The sequence below is a fragment of the Sceloporus occidentalis genome, unplaced genomic scaffold (genome assembly GCF_023333645.1).
Source record: "Sceloporus occidentalis isolate IW3139 unplaced genomic scaffold, rSceOcc1.0.p SCAF_206, whole genome shotgun sequence".
Classification (NCBI taxonomy): domain Eukaryota; kingdom Metazoa; phylum Chordata; class Lepidosauria; order Squamata; family Phrynosomatidae; genus Sceloporus; species Sceloporus occidentalis.
This window is the reverse complement of record NW_028317186.1, coordinates 1,247,341-1,269,456: the sequence shown is the minus strand read 5'-3', so window position 1 is coordinate 1,269,456 and position 22,116 is coordinate 1,247,341. Positions and strand designations below refer to the sequence as shown.

Sequence of the window (22,116 nt, the reverse complement as noted above, 5' to 3'; positions counted from 1 at the left end):
GTGGTGAATAATATCAGTGTGCAGGTTTTTTGGAGTATGTGTTGGTTGCAAAATCTCTTTTCGGGTCATAAAGATATACCTTTCCCACGTTCGCCGAAAAGAAATCCCAGCATCTGTGCCCTCAATATATTTTACACAGAAGAGCCTCCTCTGCACAACGAGGTAGGGTATGAAAAGGTTCAGCCTAGAGTATAGGCTCTAGTTGCCCTAGAGGCTCAGAAGTCACCGGCCATGACCATGGGCACAATGCATGCTGTGTTCTTAAAAAGGTACATCGGAGGCACCATTGAGCTCTGGCCCATTGGCATTTTCTCGGATTGCCCAATGGTCGGGCCCAGAGAAACCCACATGTCATGGGGCACAAAAACGAAACAAGTCTTCTCTGTTTGATAACTTGCTAGCCATTTTCTCTAGTACTCAGTATAGATCATGTGGCTTGAGCACTTATGTCCTTTTTGCTTATTTTTTGTAATGCTATCCAACGTATCATCGGCGGAGAAATGCAATTCAAACTATTTTCCAACATGCTGACGGCTTTCTTACTTTTTATGTTTAATAAACAAGGGTTTGCTGCTTGAGTTTAATGCATTCTTCTGATACAATTCTGTTTTAATGACTGCTGCACCCTAATCGCCCGAAGTGCCCAACACAGTTAAATTAAGTAGCTAAGGGGTGAGGGCTCATGTTTTTTAAGACCTAAAACACAATTATTTTAACACAGGGAACAGAAAACGACCAATGCAAAAAAATAAAAAAGTTACATTTATCAACAGATCACAAAACAAATAATAAAAAGTATTTTTTTATAATCAAGAACACATTTCTACATTCTGTATGACCTTCCATCTTTCATCAATGGCCGTTCACCTTGAATCTCTTTGAATCTCTCTCGCTGGAGAAGGTCATGAGATGCAGAACGTAGAAATGGGTTCTTTAGTTTCCGAACCAATAGAAACCCAAAGTCGAGACGATTATGATTTTTACTTTTTTTCCGTGGGTGACAGATCCACTCTAACAGTTTTAGACGATTTAATGGCATTACGTTGTACGAACCACAATAATAAAAAAAAGCATACTTTGCCAACACCCTTAACACTTTGAGTGGTTTGCAAAGGTAGACTTGATGTTTTATGGGTTAAATCAACCTATTTCCCCCCCAAATGAACTATAATGGTCATACCCTGACCTTGTTTAACCCCTTCCCTCTTGAAATTCTTGGCAGAACTCCCAACCAGGAAACATTTTGAGGCTGTTCGCTTTTATTAGTTAGGACCTTAACCTCGAACCTCATTAAAATGTCCAAGCGAGTTCATCTACATGTGGTCAGAGTACCATTAGCCTTCCTGCACACTTTACATTCAACCCTTGTTCCCATCAAATAACAACTCCATTTAGTATATTGTCCCAGCCTCTAATTAAGGGCTAGGCTGAGCTTTTTTTTGGACTCCTACCTTATGAAAAGAAGCATTGTCTGTATAGAATTCGGGAAAGTACATGAGGCAATCGCTACTTAACTTGCAGCGCTTCCCCTTGTTGAGTAAGCAAAAGGCTTAGGGGATCGCTGATGAAAAAAGTTGTGCCTCTTGTAATGTTATTTATCATTTAAGATGAACTCATTGGATATAAGTAAATAAATGGAAACATATAGAAAAAAAAACAGTTTTGTGTACATGTAAAAAAAAAAAAAATGTATAAAATATATATTTTTTAATATAAAAATATATCACAATAAAAATTTGAAAATTATAGATATTAAGAAATATCAGAACAAGATAAAAAAGTATGCCAACCCTAACATTGTCAAAGTGGAACTGACACCTTTATCAGTTTTAGCGTTTTGCAAACATGATTCTGATTGGTTGTTTATCATACAATCATATCCAATCAGTGAAAATCGGGCGGTCAAGAAGGTAGTGCTATAGTAGATAGTTTATCTGAAGATTATAAATATATGTATATATATATATATATAAAACATCAAAATTGGGTGAAATTACAACCTTTCCAAATTGAGCACTTCCAAGACTACCTTCGTGCTTCGTACAAAATGTGGGTCGGAATTTTCCAGATGCGTCCACGGAGTCTTTGATTCTAAATAATGTTTGTGAATGGTGGTGCCTTATTTTTTTTTTCTGTTTTAAAAGCAAAGTATCTTTTGTTTTTTTTGTTTCAGTATTTTTGATTTTAATTGCAGTCAGATGGCAATGCCTCTTTACGGCATGACGCTCAAATGTTCCAAGTGTGGAGTAGTATCTTCAGCAGAAGTATCCGCCTCAGCCACCAGTAACGCCATGTTAGTCCCTTTTCTAATTTCAGACTTATTTTCTTCCTCCTTTCCTTTTCGCATCTGTTTTGTTTTATTATGAGTTTGAATTTGCTGTCTCATTTCTTTGTTTTTGTTCTTTTCTTTATTATTTATTTTGCCGATTTTTTTTTTTTAATTATTATTATTATTATTATTATTTTACCCTTTTATCCACAGCCACGCAAAGTTGAAAGCGTAGACGCATTAACATCCGCTTAGAAAACATTCATATTTCGCTAGAAATTTGAATAAAGGGGCAGCTCATGAAAAAAAAATTCGTTTTTTAAAAAAAAAGGGGAGGTAAAACAGGGTTTTGGCATAAATTATTATGCCCATTTTTTTTTAAATGCTGCCTAAAGGCGCAATGTATATTTTACATCAAAAACAATCATCAAAATTTGGGATTGGGAAAGAACCCTCTGTGAAGATCGATGGCTGCTCTTTTAACTTGCTTGGTTGAATGATGTCATAGGTTGTTGATGATGTCACTTTCATTGATTGCACATCACTGACGTAGTCCAATGCTTGATTCGCACCGTATCTCTCCATGTCCACATTGAACGCATCATGTAGAGCCGACAGCAGCAGTGTGTTTAGTTGTATTAAATGTAGTTGTTTTTTTTTTTTGGTTTATTTTTTTTTTTTTGTGATTCAGCAAATTTGCTAATTTTTGGCTAGGTTTCATTTAAATTAGTCTTACTTTCTTCAGTTACGTAATTGACTGTTTTGTGTGATTATTTCTATTAGCGATGGCACGTTCTGCACAAACATTTCATGTTCTATTTCTAAATGTTTGGAAATTGTATGAAAATGTATTAATCATTTTTAAAAAAAAATGCTAATGCAGGCACCTCGTGGCCCTTTATCCTCCTGCCTCTAGCCACAGGGGCATTTCATTCTTATTAGACTAGATTGTTGACCCAAAATTGCCAAAATCATTTAAAAAGAAAAGTTTGGTATATCAGCTGTTAATTTGTACTAGCGAAACACATTAGGGGTAAATCTACTAAACGTTAATAATTTGTTTATGGAAGCATTTGGTTCAACAAGGAACTTTCTTGCCATTAGAAGCAGGCGGAAGGATGCTTTGGATATGGTTCTGATTATTTTTATGGAGTGGTGTTGTGTTTTACAGCGCGTTACCGCTGGATAGTAGGAAAAGTGAGAAACCTCTAACTAAGGAAGTGCATAATTTGACTAATCGATGCAGAAGGTACGCGCTCTCTTAACAGAATGCTTTGTGAAGTGAGTGCGGGTGGCTGCTTACATGTGAGGCTTTACGAGGGAGCTAATGTTGTGTTTGTTCGGTCTGCTAAAAAGGAGTCTTTAGTTGAAGTTGACTTAAGTTACAGAAGATTTTGGAACCTCGGAGGTCTCTTCTTCAGATGGATCATCTGAAGACGAAGCCAGAAGAAGACTTAAGACTAAACTAAAGACTTCATTTTCTCTTGGGCTAGTTTGGCTATATCCATTTGTCTGTTAAATCCTACATAAAAAGTCTACGTCTCCATATTCGTTTTTTAAGTTACTTAAAAAAAAGGTGGCGCTTACATTAGTTTCCAAATTTTTTTTTTAATCTTGGTTTTGTTTATGGGTTTTTCCAATCTTGCTTCAAATGGTAGGCTGGTTTAGACGTAGCGCAGTAATCATTTGGATAGGGCTGAATTTAAAGGGCCCTGTCTCTTTTCGGATGATCCAAAGTCTCGCACCTATATATACAATGTTAGTATCCAGAGCATATAACGGCTGATACGGCATTCCCGAAATTAACTTACATTAACTATGCGTCTTCCTTATAATGCCAGCTAGCCAAGGTGTGATTAGAAGGATTTTTTTAAAAACCAAGCATCTTCATCACAGGACTTGGTGATACGTAACGATTTAGAACGTTGTCGGCTAACCATAAGACACAACATTATTTCTCTTTCACTCGGATATGTTCTAAAACGTGTCCGTGCAAAACTATCTGTATCTTGAAAACAATATATTTAATAATAATAATTTATATTAATAAATATTTAATATAAATAAGTTTAGACAGACTTTATTTAGATATATATATATATATATACGGTATATATAGAAATATATAATCAATTATATATTATACATACACACACTATATACTATATATATATATATATATATATATATATATATATTATGTATAGTATATATTATAATATATATTATATTATTCGTATAACAAATATAAATATTTTAAAAATGCAAATATTAGAAGATACATATTTTAAATGTGTTAGAATATTTAAGTATTTCAAATATCGTATTTATAGAAAATACACATTTGCAAAATGTCAATTCTTAAATGTAATTTAAATTCTTAATCATTTGAACACTAAAAAACATTTAAAAAAAAGAATTTCCCTTATATTTCCTGTCTTTTCTCGACATGCATTTTAAAATAGTTGTAACATGTTGTAATCGTGTCATCCGGGACATAGGGAGAGGCTCGCCAGAGTGCCTAGAGTGCTCAAGAAAGGGAGTTTTACACTTAATGGGGCAAACTATTTACCAACATTTTTATTCTGCTATAAAACATGGTGATTTGTGTATTGCCCCATACCCCTGATTTGAGGCTGGATAAATATTCTGTGAAATATTTGAAAAATACATTTCCACATACATTTTGGGCAAAATGAGTGCAGATTCTGTAGCACTATACAATAGCACTATAAGATATTACAATAGGAGGAATATTAACAATTAAATTGACAATATAAAAAATTAACACACTTTAAGACGCTTAAAATCGAGGTGAAGGCAGTGAATAGGTGTGATGGCGGTAGTTACCATATGGCCCCACTTCCTTTTTTGTGTCAGCGTCCAGCCATGAAATTCACTCGAGGCACCAAGACTTTCTTTTTTTTGTGTGTGTGGGGAGTTCGGAATATCCAACGATATTTCTAATTATTTAATTATACTTTTTCTCTTTAACTATAGTTGACGCGTCTCAAGCAATAGCATTACTCGGAATAATGTCAGTATATTTAAATATAAAACATTAAATATTGTACGGTGATTGATTTAAGGCTGGAAAAAAGAAGCAACCAGGAATTATTTTTCTGGTATCTAAAAAAAAAATAAAAAAAAATCTTTTTATGAAATGATCTCAATGGTAAATCCCACTAATCATACGGAGAGTTTTCTAATAACTTCACCAAAATACATAAACTGACCCAACAATAAAACTTATTTGTTGCACTTGGCTTCTTGTCAATATTTTCCAAGTATTTTTTTTTTTATATATAATTTTTACTATTTATGTCTATAATTTTATTTCGGTCACAAATACTGTACATATTATTATTTGGCGAAAATAAAATGTAGTTTTAAAAATAAAAAAATAACCTAATTTTGACTTTAAGGGATATTAAAATTTCAAGCTAAAGGCTACTAAACAGCTTTTTTTTTAGCATCACTGTGCATTTATCCTATGTTTTTAAGATGGCGTTCCATTGGGTTTCCATGTTTGAACGTTTGCGTGTTAGGTCTGTGTCTGAAATATCTGGTTGTTATTGTGCATCCCGTTACACAGGACTGTAGGGGAAGGCAAAGGGGTGACTTCTCTCTGCCACTTAACGTTAACCAGGAATAAATGTCGCCTATAGCTGTTGTTGATGTTGTAATGTTTTGGGCACTCGGATGACATCGTTTTTGTCCAGAGTTTATATTTGTCCCATGTTGTTCTGGATTCTACTGGTGTTTTTCTTTGTTATAGAAAATGGCCCTTGTGGTCAGCTGATAACGTCCGCTGTGTTTAGTGTCGTTTTCAATTTGCATGCATTTTAACGGGGCGGTCGTGCCCAATATTGTCAGAGATCATTGTAGACATTGGTCCTTAAGGACCATTGTGTCGACATGGAACATCACCTTTGTGCACCTCCTCAAGTACTCATTGCCACCAGCAAACCAGTATAAATGGTATAAATGGTGTCTTGCGATGGAGGTGGTCCTCGGGGGCTGGACTCGAGGGTGGCACAGTCATGTGGTTTCTGTTAAAGCCAATCGCAGCAATCAATTCATTCATATGGCACAACCAATGCTTACAAGCTTTGTTTTTGTAAGTCTGATTCTCTACCTACTTAACATCGATGGTGACCCAGAGAAAGACAGAACATATGTAAGGACGTTAGAAAATCAAAAGTTTCTAAAAATAATAAAATGTTCCTTGGCCCTAGTAGATGGTGGTTCATAAGCCTTGTCTATTTTTGTGTGTGTTTTTTATTTCAACTTCTTATCTTATATCTGGGTTAGTGATAGTGAGTGAAATTGTGAGGTGGTTTAGAGAGCTTAGCGTTCAGTAGGGATAATGAATACATATATATATATATATATATATATATATATATATATATAAATCATTAGAGGGCTCAGTGTTAAGCGGAAAAATATTTTTTAAAAATGTAAAAAAAAATTAAATATAAAAAAAATCTAAAACTATATTTAATTTTATATATGGCTTCTTTGTACCCCAAAGTGCTCTTAGAACTGTTGGCCTCATAAATTCCCCAAAATACCTGTCCCTAAATAAAAAAAATTCCCAAGAAATCCACAAAGGAGCACTGCAAGAGGTAAATGAAAACTGCACAGTTTTTTTGGCTCAAACTTTGTAAGAGTTTGGTGGTGAAATATACATTTTTAGGGTGGCTTTCGTTTCTGTGGCCTCTGTGGAAATCCTAAGTGAATAATAATAAGTCATAACAAAAAGATAATTTTGATAGTAGATTGAAATCCTATTCACACAAATTTTTTATTTTTTTTTGCAAAACTGAATAATTGGTTTATATTTTTTTACATTTCTGTTCTATTCAGATCATAAATAATATAATTGAATATAAATAATGGGTTTCATATTGTCATTATCAATTTATTTTTAAAAAAATGATATACGTGGGTACAGTAAATTAGAAAAAAAATAAAATGAATGTTAAACAAATTGCAATAACTAAAAAAAAAAAAGTTAGGATTTGAAACAGCCCCGATCATGACAGCCCCGATCTAATTATCACGGTGCGAACATAGAGCGAAAGGAGCTACCTGTTCTGACGGAATATAAAAAAATAGATTTCATTGCTGGAAAAAAATTTATAGATTTTATTTTTTCTTTCTAGCACCTAAAAATTCCCCATATTCACATGAATGAATTTGTTGTTTGCTTAACGCTATTGATAATATTGGGACCTCATCCAAAAAAAGATTCCTTACGCTATTGTGTATCCCCTCTTCTCGTGGATGACCGTAAACAGCTGGAATCGTTCTGGAGTATATATATTCCTCGAGTCTCGATGGACATAATAGGGAAAATGGCATTGAAATTGCAGGCTTTGTCTGGGAAATGGTTTCTGCTACGGTTCTAGCATTTATAGTACAGCGATCGGCCATTTACCCGCGGCAATCTCATGCCAAATTGCCACTCTCTCTTCAAATGTTTCCCACACGATTGCTTTCGTTTGGGTGGCATTGTGACATCATGTCATAATAACGCATTATCTGTCGCCGTCTCCTTCGCTTCAATAACAGACCGGGATTCGGTTACAGCTTTTACTTAACTTAAAATTCTCCTTCGCAGCGTTTTATTTGCCATTGTAGGATGACCTCGTAAAAATGTTCTTACACTAACCCATCTTCTTAAAAGCAGTTCCCCCTTAGTTGCTATCTAGGACATTAACATACAAGCGGCTGTTCACAGATAAAGCCAAATAGAGTGACCACATCAGCCCTAATGCCCCTCTTTCCTTCCCTGATGCCCCTCTTTTCTAGGAGCTCAGAGTGTTTGCTGGGTATGAGGGGATCGCAGGGTCCTACAGCCCTGAAAGCCCCGATAATGTGTATAGAAACAGCAGGAAATGTCTATCAATTAAACTTTGTAAAAAAAAAAATCCATTATTCTTCTTCTAAATGCCCCCCATAGTTACACAAATACCCCACAGTAGGGCACAATGTTGCATTAAAAGTCTGGCTGAAGCCCCACCCCCAGCCACGCCTACAACACACCCCCTAAAACAAGCGCTATTTGGCTATTTAAAAATTATGAAAAAACCCAATCAGGATGTGTGTGTATTTCTTAATTAATGTTTATTATATTTACATTAATTATTTAATTCCTAAATTTAAATTTTATATACAGAGCGCCACAGAGAAAAAAATAATTATAGAATGTGGTCATTCTATTTTTAAACAATGTTTAAATTATCTCAAATAACCCATGTTTAATAACTTCGTAACTGAATGAAGAAACAAAATGGTCAGTTCATGGTCCACAATTCTTTAAATGCTGAACACACACATATTTTATTTTCCACATTAATAGGGTGATAAAATTTCTTAAAGCCATGTCCAAATTATTGAATTTTACCTTAAAATTTCCTGTAAAGCATGCAAGACAGGGCGGTAAATAAAACCGGATTCATATTGTCCAAAAGTCCAGGTTACCCACCATCTGCTCCTGCAAAAATCATTTGAGTGAAAAAGATAATCATTCAAATCTAGGATTTGCTTAAATATTCCTAAAATTCAATGTCCTAAAATTTTTACACCTGCATGAAAAATAATGTTTTTATTTTTTAATGAAGAAATATTTATTTAAGAAAAAAATATTTAATTTTTAATATTAAAATTCTCTTATTTCCTAATGTGTAATATGCGGGAGCCGCCATCTTTGCTTAAATTGCTGCCTCGCCCTAAGATATCTGTGATAATAGCGCTACAGAGGACCTGCGTGGCCGGAAACAATCTCTAGCGCTAGAGGCTCAGGTGCAGTCCGCTAAAACAATGCGGGGCCAGAAACAGGAAGTGGTTGACAACTTCCTGTTTCGGCAGGTGGACTCCAATGCACTCTACAGTGAAGAGTCATGGGAAATGGAGGAAAATTTGCATGACATGTCCCGGCTAATAAAATTTCAGTCTCCTATAACAAAAAGGGGCAATTTTCATAAAATGTGCTTATTTTTGTTAAGATTTCCTGCTAATAATAACGAGATTGTGCACGTCCACCGAGTCCCAGTCGTCATTGTAATTAAACTCCTTCCCGTTCTGGCTGCCAGAATATAAAAAGGGCCACCTGTATTCCCAAAGTGCCTTCTGTTATTTTTTCTCTATGGCCTCGCAACTGTTTTGTTATTTTTGCTATTTTTTGTTAATTTAAAAAAAAAACAAAACTTAGGTTTATCAAGGCAAAATTTTAGCAGTTCCGTGGTTATCAATCAAAAAGCTTTCCATAGACTTTAGAAGAATATTTTCTTTTCAATATTCCACAGTTAACCTCAGAATCACGCTAGTTGCCTAATAATACTTTTACGTAAATAGCTTTCGATTTTACAATAAAGGCGTCAGTAACATCTGGAAGAATATGTTAATCTTATTAAATATTTAATATTTTTAGCCATATTTGTCTTTAGAGGTCATTGGAAATGACAGGAATAGGTTAAACAATTATTGGAAGTCTCATGAATTATTCAATTATTCAATGTTTCACAAAAAAAAAAAAAAAGGTTAGATATGATTTTTTAAAGTTAATCTCCAATAATTTTATGAAGGTGATACACAAAACAAAAACAAAAAATAAACCTTATCTTTGCAGCCAAAACAGTAATTGATATAAATAAGAATATTCAAATATAAACATATTAAGTAAGAAAAAAAAAGGCAAAAAAATAAAATTAAAATAAAAGGTTATTTTTAAAAGGTAACGTTAAACTGTGTGGCTTGTGACTTTTTTACAATTCAACAGTAATTTATCCCATTTTGTCGCTGCTGTGCGTGTGTCTGTGCCGCTTTATGTCTGTTAGGAGTCTTTGTGCGTCTTCCGTTTTGAGGATTATCCCCCTTAAAAGCCAACCCAATAAATAATGTTTTAGGTCAACTTCATACAAACGATAGGAATAGGCCAAAAACAGGGGTTTTTTTAATCAGACATCAGCCGCCACTTTTCCGCTATTAACAGCTCATCACAACTCTTATGTTTTTACTGATTTACTTATGGTTTTTTTTCTTGCATGTACATGCGCATCATTCTATTAACCCACATCCTTTGTGACAGAATTGATGACCATGGCAGTTCTCACTTATAAAACGTCTGCCATTGGGCTCGACCCATGGCAAGTATTTTTTTTTAAATTCCAAATGAAGCAAATTAAATATTCCTTCTAATTTTTACGAGAAAAAAATATGTTTTCATTGGATGAACAAGTATCTATTGACAGATTTTTTTTTACATAATTACATCATTTTTTAAATAATTTTTGAATTTTATTCAGTACTGAAATTTTTATTGTTTTTTTTTTTTAATTTAATTTGAATTTAACCAACCTCTATTTATAATATATGATATAATTTATATATATGTAGCCAACTATATATTTCATGATGAAAACCCCTCAACAATCTGTGAAAAAAATAATAAAAAGTTTGCTTTGGGTGGGAACTCAATACAACATAAAATTATGTTTTTCTGGATCTCAAAATTGCTTTGTTGCCTTTTTCCGTGAGATCAATTATTCAAAATGTTCTTTTTACTGGATGTTATCTTTTTTTAGCGAAAATGTGCGAATGTCCATTCAAAAGTGATGGGTTTGTGTTATTAATTAGAGACCCAGATGAGACATAAGCCATCAAGGAAGATTTCCTTCACCAAAATGTAAAAAACATTTTTTTAATTGTAAAGTGTAAAAAAAAAAATTATAATAAAAAATTGTTTTTCATCAAAGATCTGTAAGAAGATGGTATTTCTCCATGTGAGCTCTGGGTATTCTTCCAAATTCTCCGAGCCTCATTAATTTCTGTAAATTCTAAGGATTATACATCTGGAGCTAAATTATGTATCAACCACAAAATCGTGATTTATCAGTTATAAGATAGTTTTTAGCTTTCACTGTTTAAAAGCAGATCTATCAAAATTAAACATTTCAATAAAAAAATCAGCTATGATGGAAAAAATAACTGATTCATATTAAATTTTAGAAATAATAGTCACGTGTTTTTATGATAGAGAACGAACATGTTAGCTCGGCTTCAGCCCTCCAGCATTTTAATATAACTATAGAACTTTTTTTTTATTTCTGGGATTAAAATTGAACGTGAAGATTCTAATGACTCATGAGGCTAGGCATGAAATTATTACGAAACCCACTCAGTCAACCCATCTAAGACTCTAGAGTTTTAAATTTTTACAATCAAAACTATAAATTCACTTTTTTTTTATTTTATAATAAAAAAAAGAATTCTGAAATTTATTTTTTTTTACATTTTGGTGATGTTTCTTTTAATAGAATTTTCATAATTAAATGGCTAAAACCATTTAATTATAATGGACTTTTTTTGTGGTCTATATACTGTATGTCTATTTAAATATAAATTTGATTTCCTGTTTGTTTTTGATGAATGATTTGTCATATGATGACCATCATTGGAAATCCTATATTTCAATATTTAACTATTAAAATAATTCTAAATATGTTTTAAGGAGAATTAATTCTTAGTTTTAACATAATGGAAATAAATCAATTCCTATGTAGTTTGTAGCTCTTTCCTTTCATGCCTGATCACCTTTTGATAAGAGTATTGAATGGAAGCTCTAGGCTAATTCTGTATGATTTGTTTTACGTGTCTTTACAGGGCCTCGTTGTGGAGTTCGTGCGTGGTGTTGCCTCTCTTGGCTCTGACATGGATGTCGGCCGTTTTAGCCATTACAGACAGGCGGTCAGCGCTCTTTCAAATTCTGTTTGCCGTCTTCGACTCCTTGGAAGGTTTCGTCATAGTCATGGTGCACTGCATCCTCCGACGAGAGGTAACTATATCAATTAGAATACATGATGTAAGAGCCATCTGCTCCTTCCAGACCGTCCATTTTGCTACCTGCTGTACGACCACAAACAGTTCTTAGTCCCTGGCCTTGCCTTACATTGATGGCAGCCATACGCCTATCCTGCACCTGCTTAAATTCACTCATCGTGTTGACTTCTACCTCTTCTCCTTGAAGACTCTTACTTTCAAAGAGGAAATTTCTTTGGTCGGAATCATTTGTACGGGTGCGATGAGGAAGAGGTTGGACATGGTAGCATCAGGACAGGGAATCGATCAACATGATAGTTCTTCCATCTTTTCCCATGCAACTGAGATGGACCCATCCACTGGATAGAGACGAGTCTCTCCACACATGGAGCTGTCTCAGATCCAACCTCTACTTCTGTCCATCTTGACACAAAAGGACACTTTAAAAGACCAGAATTAACTAGAGTTACGTGGGAGAGTTAGAAGTAAAATTACAAAATATGTTTTTTCCCCAAAAAAGCCTGCGGACCCATTGGTCGCCTTCCTGTAGAGATGATATGGATTGGACAATATTGCAATTTGAATAGACGCCTGCCTTCAACATGGAAGGCTGTTTTTTGTCAGTCAATAAGTTACCTCAGTTGAGTGATACGTTTACATATTTTATTTTTATTTAACAAAAAATGATTTCAAAGTTATTGATAGGATTTAATGATAAAATAATACTTCAGCTAAGCTTATGTACAAGAGAAGTTTGTTTTTAGTATTATTGCTGGATTTTGTTGCACTTCAAAGAAAGCTGCCATTACTTTATTCCTCCTTCTGTATATTTTGTTTTGTGAATATTTTTTAATCTCGTTTTTTTGTCATTGACTTAAAATACCAAGACGCCAATCAGAATTCAGTTTTAATTAATTGTGTTGTATTTCTTTCTTTTTCTTGTGGTTCTCTGTCACCTCCATTACCTGCATTCACTAAAATCTTTGATTCGTTGCAGCAACAAATGGCAGAAATGCAAAGTCTTTATACATCTTTTTAGTTTTTCTATGTGTTTCTTTATATAAAATCAACATTTTTGATGGAATTCCTTCCAAAGCTCCTGTTTTTATAGACTCCCATAAGAATGGCAGACCCTTAGCGTATTATACGTTACGAGTATTATTTTATTCATATTCAGGTCCAGGATGCAGTGAAGTGTCGGGTAGTTGATCGGCAAGAAGAAGGAAACGGTGATTCTGGGGGCTCCTTCCAGAATGGACACGCGCAATTAATGGTAAATTAAACCAGAAGTATTAACACACGTTGCTAGTGCTGTCTTCATGTTTGCATTAGTATGGTGAGGTCTTGGTTAACCCAACAGGAATGAAGACACGGAGAAGTAAGTGGTAGTTCTGTGCGTGTTTTCATAGAAAACCCATAAAAAAACATCCTGAACAATTATTGTAGACTGTGGCTTTAATAGGAAACAGGGTTAACTGTGTGTGGCAGCTGGATAGCTCTGCATGGATGGGACCAGTACTTTGTGGGAGGGAACTAGGCGGAGAGAAGGGAGAAATGGGCAGGGAGTGGGAGTGGTCAACCACCTCTCTCCCTGACCATAGAAAGAAGAAACTGGCCCTGGGAAGCAGGTGTTCACCAGGAGTCTCTGGGTCAAACCCAGAGAGTTCTGAGATATGGAATACTAAGATTACTCAACTCATAGCTTTAAGATCATTCCACCAACTAAAAAAGCCCTCCCCCCATTAAAAAAATGGTTCAGCTTTTGTGTTTTTGATACAAATGCTGCTCAAAGTTTTTGTGTAGTCGTGAGACAAGTGGTATTATCCAGGGAACAACCAGATACCCAAAGCGACATCTCTGCTGTTATACTGATGTATAAATACCTAACTTTGGGAGAGCAAAAATGGCTTTGTACCCGAAACCATTTCCAGCCTAATCATTCTGCTGCCGGTGAACATTCAGTTTAATGGCTGTCCCCGGGCCTGACAGAGTTATAAATGATTAAATCAATTGTGATATATATTGTAAAATATTCCATACACGAGGAGCACAGGCTTTCAGCAAAACATTCCCTTTTTGATTCCTGGTAAACGTATTAATATTCTAGCTGCTTACAATATACATGCTGTGTATTAGAAGACCAGTCAAATTACAAACTGAATTTTGGACATTTTAGCAATTATTAATTTAAGATATTTGTACAATACCAATTTTTTTTTTTTATGTCAGAAATGGTCCAAAATGTAAAATATTATGGAAAATAATTTAATAGTTAAAATAAAGATTTCAACTTTGTTGCCAAATATGTTATGTTTAAATTTAAAGGTGCAGTTCCATGTAGAGACAAAAAAAATAGCTCAAGCATGTCAACCTGAAACCTTAGAAAATCTGTCATTGTATAATGTGTTCGGAAACGTAATCACTTCAAATAACCTTTAGGAAGCTTTTTTTTTTCCGCCCAGTTGCTATGGCAACAGCCTATCAGGGCCTGCTTTTGTGTCACGTGACATTTTCAACTTTCCCTGAAAAATTCATCAAAAAGGCAAAATCTTACAAGATTAAAGAATAATGTCTGGGAACGGTAAAAAAAAGTAGTCGACAAAGAATTAAAAGCCATTAACAAGATATTCCTGTGAAATACATCAAAATGATGAATAATTTACACCAATCCCAGGAGGCAGAGCTCGTTGAGCCGACCGTTTTGCCGAGATGTATTTAGAGGGGGTGCTTGGAGGTCCTAATTAAATACCTGGCTGTATATTGACTTTTAGGCTGCAGTTTGGGCTTTACCTACTTGATATTCAGGAAAGAAAGTATCCTACACGATTTCACTGTACTGAAAAACCCAACATCTTAGACATAAATTACAAACAGAGCTCTCTGCGGCACTCGGCAAGATAGAAAATTCCGTATCGCCTTTGGCAGGAAAAAGCTTATACTTCGCACACTATTGGAATCATTGTTATTTCCACTAAAAAACCTGTTGTGTTTATTGCCTCACCGTCTTGCGCACGCTGAACATTTTTTTTTCCGTCCTCTTTGACCTGGCGTTTCAAAGCAGTGTTTGCAGATGAATACAGTACTTGACAGAGAACCCCTACCTTCTGTCCTGAGAAATGTTATTATTCCAAGTTTCCACACTCTCGGAATATGCTTCTAAAACCAGTTATGACATTTTTGATCTAAATCTCATTTTGAGGGAATTTTTTTCATGTTTTTGAAATTTTTTTCTATTTTTTTTTTTCAATTTCCGTTCATTCTTATATAGATGTAAAAAATATAAACCGTTAAAGGTTCTGTAATTATCCTGAGCTTGCAAAATTAACTAATTAAAGACTCAAGGAATCCATTTCTCTGGTGGGATCCCAGGGATGATGGAGGGTTCTAGTGACACCTTCTGGATGGAAGCCACCTTAGATGCCTCTTGTGGACAGTTATGGAAGGTTCCATTGAGGTGGTTCGACGTGACCCATAAAAAAAGAGAAACTCTTTGAAGTTTCAGGAGTAATAGAGATAAGAATGTATGAAGGTGTAATGTTAACAAGGGTTTTTAGAGCATGGGATAGGGTCTCAAGCTGATCCAAGATCACAAAGCAAACCATTCCTAGATGTCCGTCTTTAACACAAGATATAAATGTTTACACTCGTAAAAGAGAAGCTCGTGATTGTGTTTTTATTTATCGAGAGCTAATCGATTTACTTACTGCAACTCCCCTGTAAAGCACTAAGTGCTGTTATATAATAAGCATGGTGGTCTCCAGATATCTTGATTGGGGTATAATAGGTATTAAATACATTGGGAAAGGAGGTCTCTGGCCTGTGGAGCTTACGCTCTAAGTAGTAGCGGGTTTTGGGCAGACATACAGTTACAATTAAGCGGATGACGTAATAGTAGAAGTAATGGTAGGACAATCGATCTATACCTTCTGGTTTCCCAGATGGGTCCCCATACTGGTCCTGAGATCCATGGCTGTCTTTCTTTGATCGGAACCAAACCCACCGCTATTATGGCCCACAGGGACCAAGGTTCTCATCGCGATACATCCAGTCTAGTTCTACGTCTGTATCACAGAATAATGTTCAGATATGAGTGTTTGATCAGATAATCTGCAGCCCCCCCCCAACACACAGAAAGACAGACACACAAAAAAAATAAAAAAAATAAATCACAAAATATGTAGGTTTTTGCACAAATTTTAACTGGTTAAAATCTTCAGCACTGACTAATTCCAGAACTGTTTCTGTCTATTTTTTTTTTTAGCTCGAAGAAGCTAACAATCCGTATATCTGCACAGCGATGGTGGGACTCAAAGATAAGAAGGTTTCGGTATGTTCATCCTCTGATAATCTGATTTATTGATTTTTGTTTCAAGACGAGCTGTCTAATTCCAGAGCCTCCCTCGTCTTAATCTTTACATAGAATCAAATGCCAGCGGTGTGTATGCTCCTGATTTAAGGTCCGATGCTGTATTTTGTATAACTTTAGCTATACGAACAGTATAGAGGATATGCATAAAGTGTCCGGCTTTACTGAAGGCAGTTAAATGGTTAAATATGGCAGAGTTTCACAGGGTCCAACCTTAACTCAGCAGGGAGGCTGTTTTATTGGAAGGGGAGATGGTGTAAAAATTTTTTTCGTGTCCAAAGCCCTAATAATGCAAACGGAGTATGATGTATGACATGATGTAACTTGAGATCGGGTCTGAAATGGGGGCATGATGTAAATGTGAATCGCTGTCGGTTCAGACTGTCTGAATCAGACTACACCAGTTAATCTGACTTGGATCTCTTCACAGCATGAAGCCCAACATAGCATTGACTATTATTGTTATTATTAATATATTATTATTATTAATTATTATATTCTTTGTGTCTCATGCAAAGATTAGGCGCCAAATCTGATTTAAAAATGTTTTTTTTCTCCCATTTTATTTTATAGTCGGAGTTTGAAAAAGATGTGGATTTGGCATGTAGATCAGGTAAGGACTTTGGACAGCGATTTTTGGATATATGAACACTATGAGGTTTCCTGAATAGACTTATGAAGATTTAATATTAATATTCTAAATTATATATATATATATATATATATATATATATACACACACACACCGTATTTGCTCGATTATAAGACGACCCTGATTATAAGACGACCCCCCCAAATCTGAATATTAATTTAGGAAAAAAAGAATAAGCCTGAATATAAGACGACCCTATAGGAAAAAAGTTTTACCAGTAAATGTTAATTCATCTAAACTATTTTGTTTTTAATAAAAGCTATGATTGAGAAAAATATTTTGGTTTTATTTCCTTCTATTTTCCAACCTTCCCCCCAGTTATGCACACCTGCCCCAGAAATGCCTTATACCCCCTATATGCCACTGTGCCCCATGATATGCCTTTTAACCCTCTAAATGCCACTGTGCCCCATGATATGCCTTTTGACCCCCTATGTGCCACTCTGCCTCCAGAAATGCCTTATACCCCTAAATGCCACTCTGGCATTTAGAGGGTTAAAAGGCATATTATGGGGAAGAGTGGCATATAGGGAGGTTTAAGGCATTCAGGAGGCAGAGTGGCGTATAGAGGGTTAAAAAAGGCATTTCTGGAGGCAGAGTGGCATTAAGGGGGTTAAAAGGCATTTCACAGAGCACTCTGCCTCCAGAAATGCCTTATGCCCCCCATTTAACACTCCCCCGCCCCCCCCAACTTACCGGTGCTTCTGACTTCCCTGTCATGTAGCCGGGGCAGCGTGTAGATCCCACGCACTTATGCTGCAGCCGGAAGGAGGCGTGGCTAGCAGCGGGGGTTGTCTGCCTCCATTGCGCAGACCTTCCCCGACTGTCAGAGATCAGAGCACCGGCACCGGTGCGGGGAACTCTGATCTCTGACAGCCGGGGAAGGTCTGCGCAATGCAGACAACCCCCGCTGCTAGCCACGCCTCCTTCCTGCTGCAGCAGAAGTTGTCTACGCAAATCGCGTACACATCTACACGCTGCCCCAGCTACACACCGGGGACTCAGAAGTACCGGTAAGTGGGGCGGGGGGGAGACAGGAGGATCCAGGTCCCCTGCGTCTCATAGTCAGACCTATTTGAGGTCTGATTATAAGACGACCCGATTATAAGACGAGGGGTATTTTTCAGAGCATTTGCTCTGAAAAAAACCTCGTCTTATAATCGAGCAAATACGGTATATATATATATATATATACTGTTTTGCTATAATCTGCATGTTTTAAGAAAAAATTTAATTTTTTGGATCGGTATAGATGTAATTTTTTTATAAATCTCTAGTTATATATCTCCTTATCTCCTCCACTTGCCAAGAAAACCAACTGAAATCCTGACTACTTTTCTGTAAAAGCCTAACTCTAACCACCAGCCACTTTTCTGTAGAATTATATGAATGTTCTACTTTGGAATAAATGACTGAATTGCATTGTCAAAATCTCAACTTTTATTGTTTTTTTGTTTTTCTTTTCTAGCGTTAAAGCAGGACATGTCGTCATGTAGAACCTCCACGATCACAGGAACCCTGAAACGTCCATCTGTCCACGATGAAGAAAAAATGAAGATGAACCACCAGAAAGGATCAAACTTTAATAGTCTTCCTTCCAACGTGTCCAAAATGCATCTTCAAGGATCTCCCCACTACCTAGGAGGCATCAACCTGAGCGAGTTCAGCAACCACACGCTCACCCTGAAGAAGGACAAGACTCAGCCACCCAAGCCGATATACATGTGCGAAGGAGATATCTTCAAGAAGCTTGACTCGGAGCTCACCAGAGCCCAAGAGCAGTCCATGGACACCAGTTACGTTATTTTACCCAGTAACACGTCGACTCTGAGGGCGAAGCCAAAGGATGAGAGTAAATATAGTGTGAACATCGATCAGATGCCCCAGACGAGACTCATACACCTAAGCATGGCAGATCCCACTTACATGATTAAAAGTCCTCCAAGGGAGCGGATTGGTATAAAATGCGTCGAACAGGGATCACCGATGCAAAAGCCACAGATACATCCGAGCGAGGCACAGATTCCCATTGGCCTTTGTGATAAAATGGACTCAGGGATCGGAATCGTGTCAAAGACAGAATCGATCGCTACACTTTCCATGAGTTCATTAGAGGTAAGAACCCAGCGCAATCAGGGCTTTAAAGATCTTGCCCATGTCCTCTCAGACTGCTGTATCAAGGCATTATGAAATACGAGGCATTGGGTCATGGGGTAGGCCACTATGAGTTCATTCCTTGTCCTTCAGGACATGAGTTGGGTTACTATCCATCTCTTACCATACCTTCAGACATAGAGACCATGTTCTTCCCCACAATAGGTTAATTGACATTCAAATACAAAAATGTTGCACTGTTTTAAGATTTAAAACAATACCAGTTTTTACATTATGTTTTCAGATGCATATCAGCCGTTTGAGTTCTCGCTCTGTTATCTGAGCCCCGATCTACTAAACACCCCGACTCTTTATCATACTGCCTGTAGGGAACAATAGAATGGATCATTCTTAACCACTCAGATGGACACACAGACTAATGAAAGTCTATGGAGGAACGGACTTCATTAGCATTGCCATAAAGCATCAGCTCAGTGCGGTGTTTGAGCCGGGAAAGTTACCCAAAATATCACATGACTGACAACAATGGTGGCCTCCAGGTCTGCAGATAAAGGGAGTTTATCGGGGCAAAATTAGATAAAAGCAGGTTTCTGTCACCGACTGACATTACTGTGTACAGCGTTGTACTGCTCAAAGAAACATTAATTTTTCTGTGGAAGATCCTCTTTATTCCAACGGTATTACTTAATTCTGTATTACCAATTCACACATTACATTCATGAAAATACTTATACAGTAAGAGTTAAGAGATGTCGGCCTGTCTTGAAGGGGACAGTTCAGAAGATGGGTGGCTTTACTGTAACTTTAACAGGAAGTAGATTTTCCTCATGAAGTAACTTCCTGTTGTTCTTAGGTGTTATATACCTAGAAAAAACAAAACTATTCTGGGCAGGCGGATCATAGGCTTTTCATTGGGATAAATACAGTATATGCTACAGACTATCCCCCTGCAACTTTGTATTAAACCGTCGTCTTGTTCTGTTCTTCATTACAGAGGCGGAAATCACGGTATGCAGAATTAGATTTTGAGGTGAGATACTGCGTTATTATCTGTTTTTATCAGCCCTCCGTGTGATGAGTTCTTATCTCAGTCTCTGTGGACTGTATATTGTATATTCATGCATGTTATTCATTCATGTTATTCATTCGAGTTAATGTGTTTCCTTAAAACATGTTGACGAGGAGTGGGAAAACATGTTGGGGTCGGTATGGAACCATAACCATACCTGTGGCTTCTATTGATGTATGATTATAGTTATGGACCCCCTACTTTATTTGAAGCCAAGGTGATGGACACTTGCGAGCAGTGTTCCCTCTAAGCTGTGCGCTTGTGCGCGCACATAGCTTTTTCAGAGAGCGCACACATCCAAAAATTGTGCGCACAACAGTTTTTTCCCAAAAAAGGAAAAACTAATAATTTTTTTAAAACTTTTTGCGGCGCGGATATTGTGCGCACAAAATTTTTGCTCTGTGAAAATTTTTGCACAAGAGAAATTTTCTGCGCACGCCAACTAAGAAAAATTAGATGGAACATTGCTTGCTTACTTTTATTTTCTTCTAGAAAATTATGCACACGAGGAAACGCCACCAGGACATGTTTCAGGACTTGAACCGAAAGCTTCACGCAGAAAAAGAAAAAGAGTCCCCAACAGCCGAGAGCAAGGTGGGTCACCATTCTGTACGTACCCACACTTGGGATGCCAAGCCGTGGGTATACCGTGTGCAATATCTACATTTACACGAAACACCTCATCAGATAATTTTCATAGAACCTCCAGATACATACCTGCCTAGAATCCTGTTTGAGACAGTCCCTATTTTTGGGGACGTTTCCGCTGTCCCATCGAGGTGCCCTACTGCGTTTCTGGGCAGCAGTGATCGTGTGCAGGCTGGAGGGTCTTCCTTGACCAGCCACTAAGCTGTAAAAAAAATGATCAGGATCTGTATTTTTTGGAGCACAGACCTCACTCCAGCTCCGAAATAACCACATCGCTACCAAATCAACCATGCAACGTAATTACAAAGTCACTACTAAATAACCGTAACACCAAAATCCCCCAAGTAACCGTAACCTAAGTTACTAATGTAATATTAATAAATTCCCTACTAACCCCAAATAATTTAAACCTAATAAAATAATATTAAATTCATGTAAAAAAAGAATATTCCTTAGGGTAAAAAATCAGTAGGATAAATGCTAATTTTTTTTATTTAATAAACAGTTAAACTGTTCTATTCTCCAATCTCCCTCCAGCTCACCATAGAGAGGAGCAGAGAACACAAACATAGGCAATGTACTACATGACATATTCCCCTCTTGCTTTATGTTGTTTTTAAATGTTAATTTTTATATTATTATTCTTTTTTTTACTAACAGTTGGAAAAGCAACAGACACCAAACAAAAGGCCCTGGGAAGGAATGAGGAAAATCCAGTCTCCGCCATCATGGGTAAAAAAAGACATGGAGCCCGTTTCTCCATCTCCCCTTGAATTAAAGACTGTGGAGTGGGAAAAAACCGGGGCGACGATACCTCTGGTGGGACAAGACATTATTGACCTTCAGACTGAAGTCTGAAGCTTGAAGAAAAAACAAAAAAAAAAAAACGAAAAATAAAGACTTCTTTTTATTTTTAAAGAATATGATTCCATATAAAAAGGAGAGAAGTTTGGTTTCTTTTGAAACCTTGTTAAAGTACTGCATTGTCTCAGATGGGATATTACATTAGGCTATAGCGGTAGGTGCAAAACGATCTCTCCCGGGTATGGCAAACATGAAATATTAGGCAACTGGTAAGAGAGATGAGAGGCGGTGGAAACCGAGAATGAAGACTCGATCAGATTGTTCTAAATTATATTTAGACAAAGACACTCAAAGGCAAATAGATT

At 36.4% G+C, this 22,116-nt stretch overlaps 1 protein-coding gene across 1 annotated transcript in view; it reads left to right on the top strand.

Moving 5' to 3' along the window:
• Positions 1-21,805, top strand: part of LOC149277906 (adhesion G protein-coupled receptor B1-like) — a 173,578-nt gene extending 151,773 nt beyond the window's left edge. Inside the window, exons 27-33 of the mRNA XM_089502610.1 lie at positions 11,942-12,113; positions 13,275-13,370; positions 17,037-17,076; positions 18,584-19,230; positions 20,225-20,260; positions 20,792-20,893; positions 21,608-21,805. Of these exons, the coding sequence (XP_089358736.1) occupies positions 11,942-12,113; positions 13,275-13,370; positions 17,037-17,076; positions 18,584-19,230; positions 20,225-20,260; positions 20,792-20,893; positions 21,608-21,805 (1,291 nt within the window). The remainder of the gene's footprint in view (positions 1-11,941; positions 12,114-13,274; positions 13,371-17,036; positions 17,077-18,583; positions 19,231-20,224; positions 20,261-20,791; positions 20,894-21,607) is intronic.
• Positions 21,806-22,116: the final 311 nt, after the last annotated feature.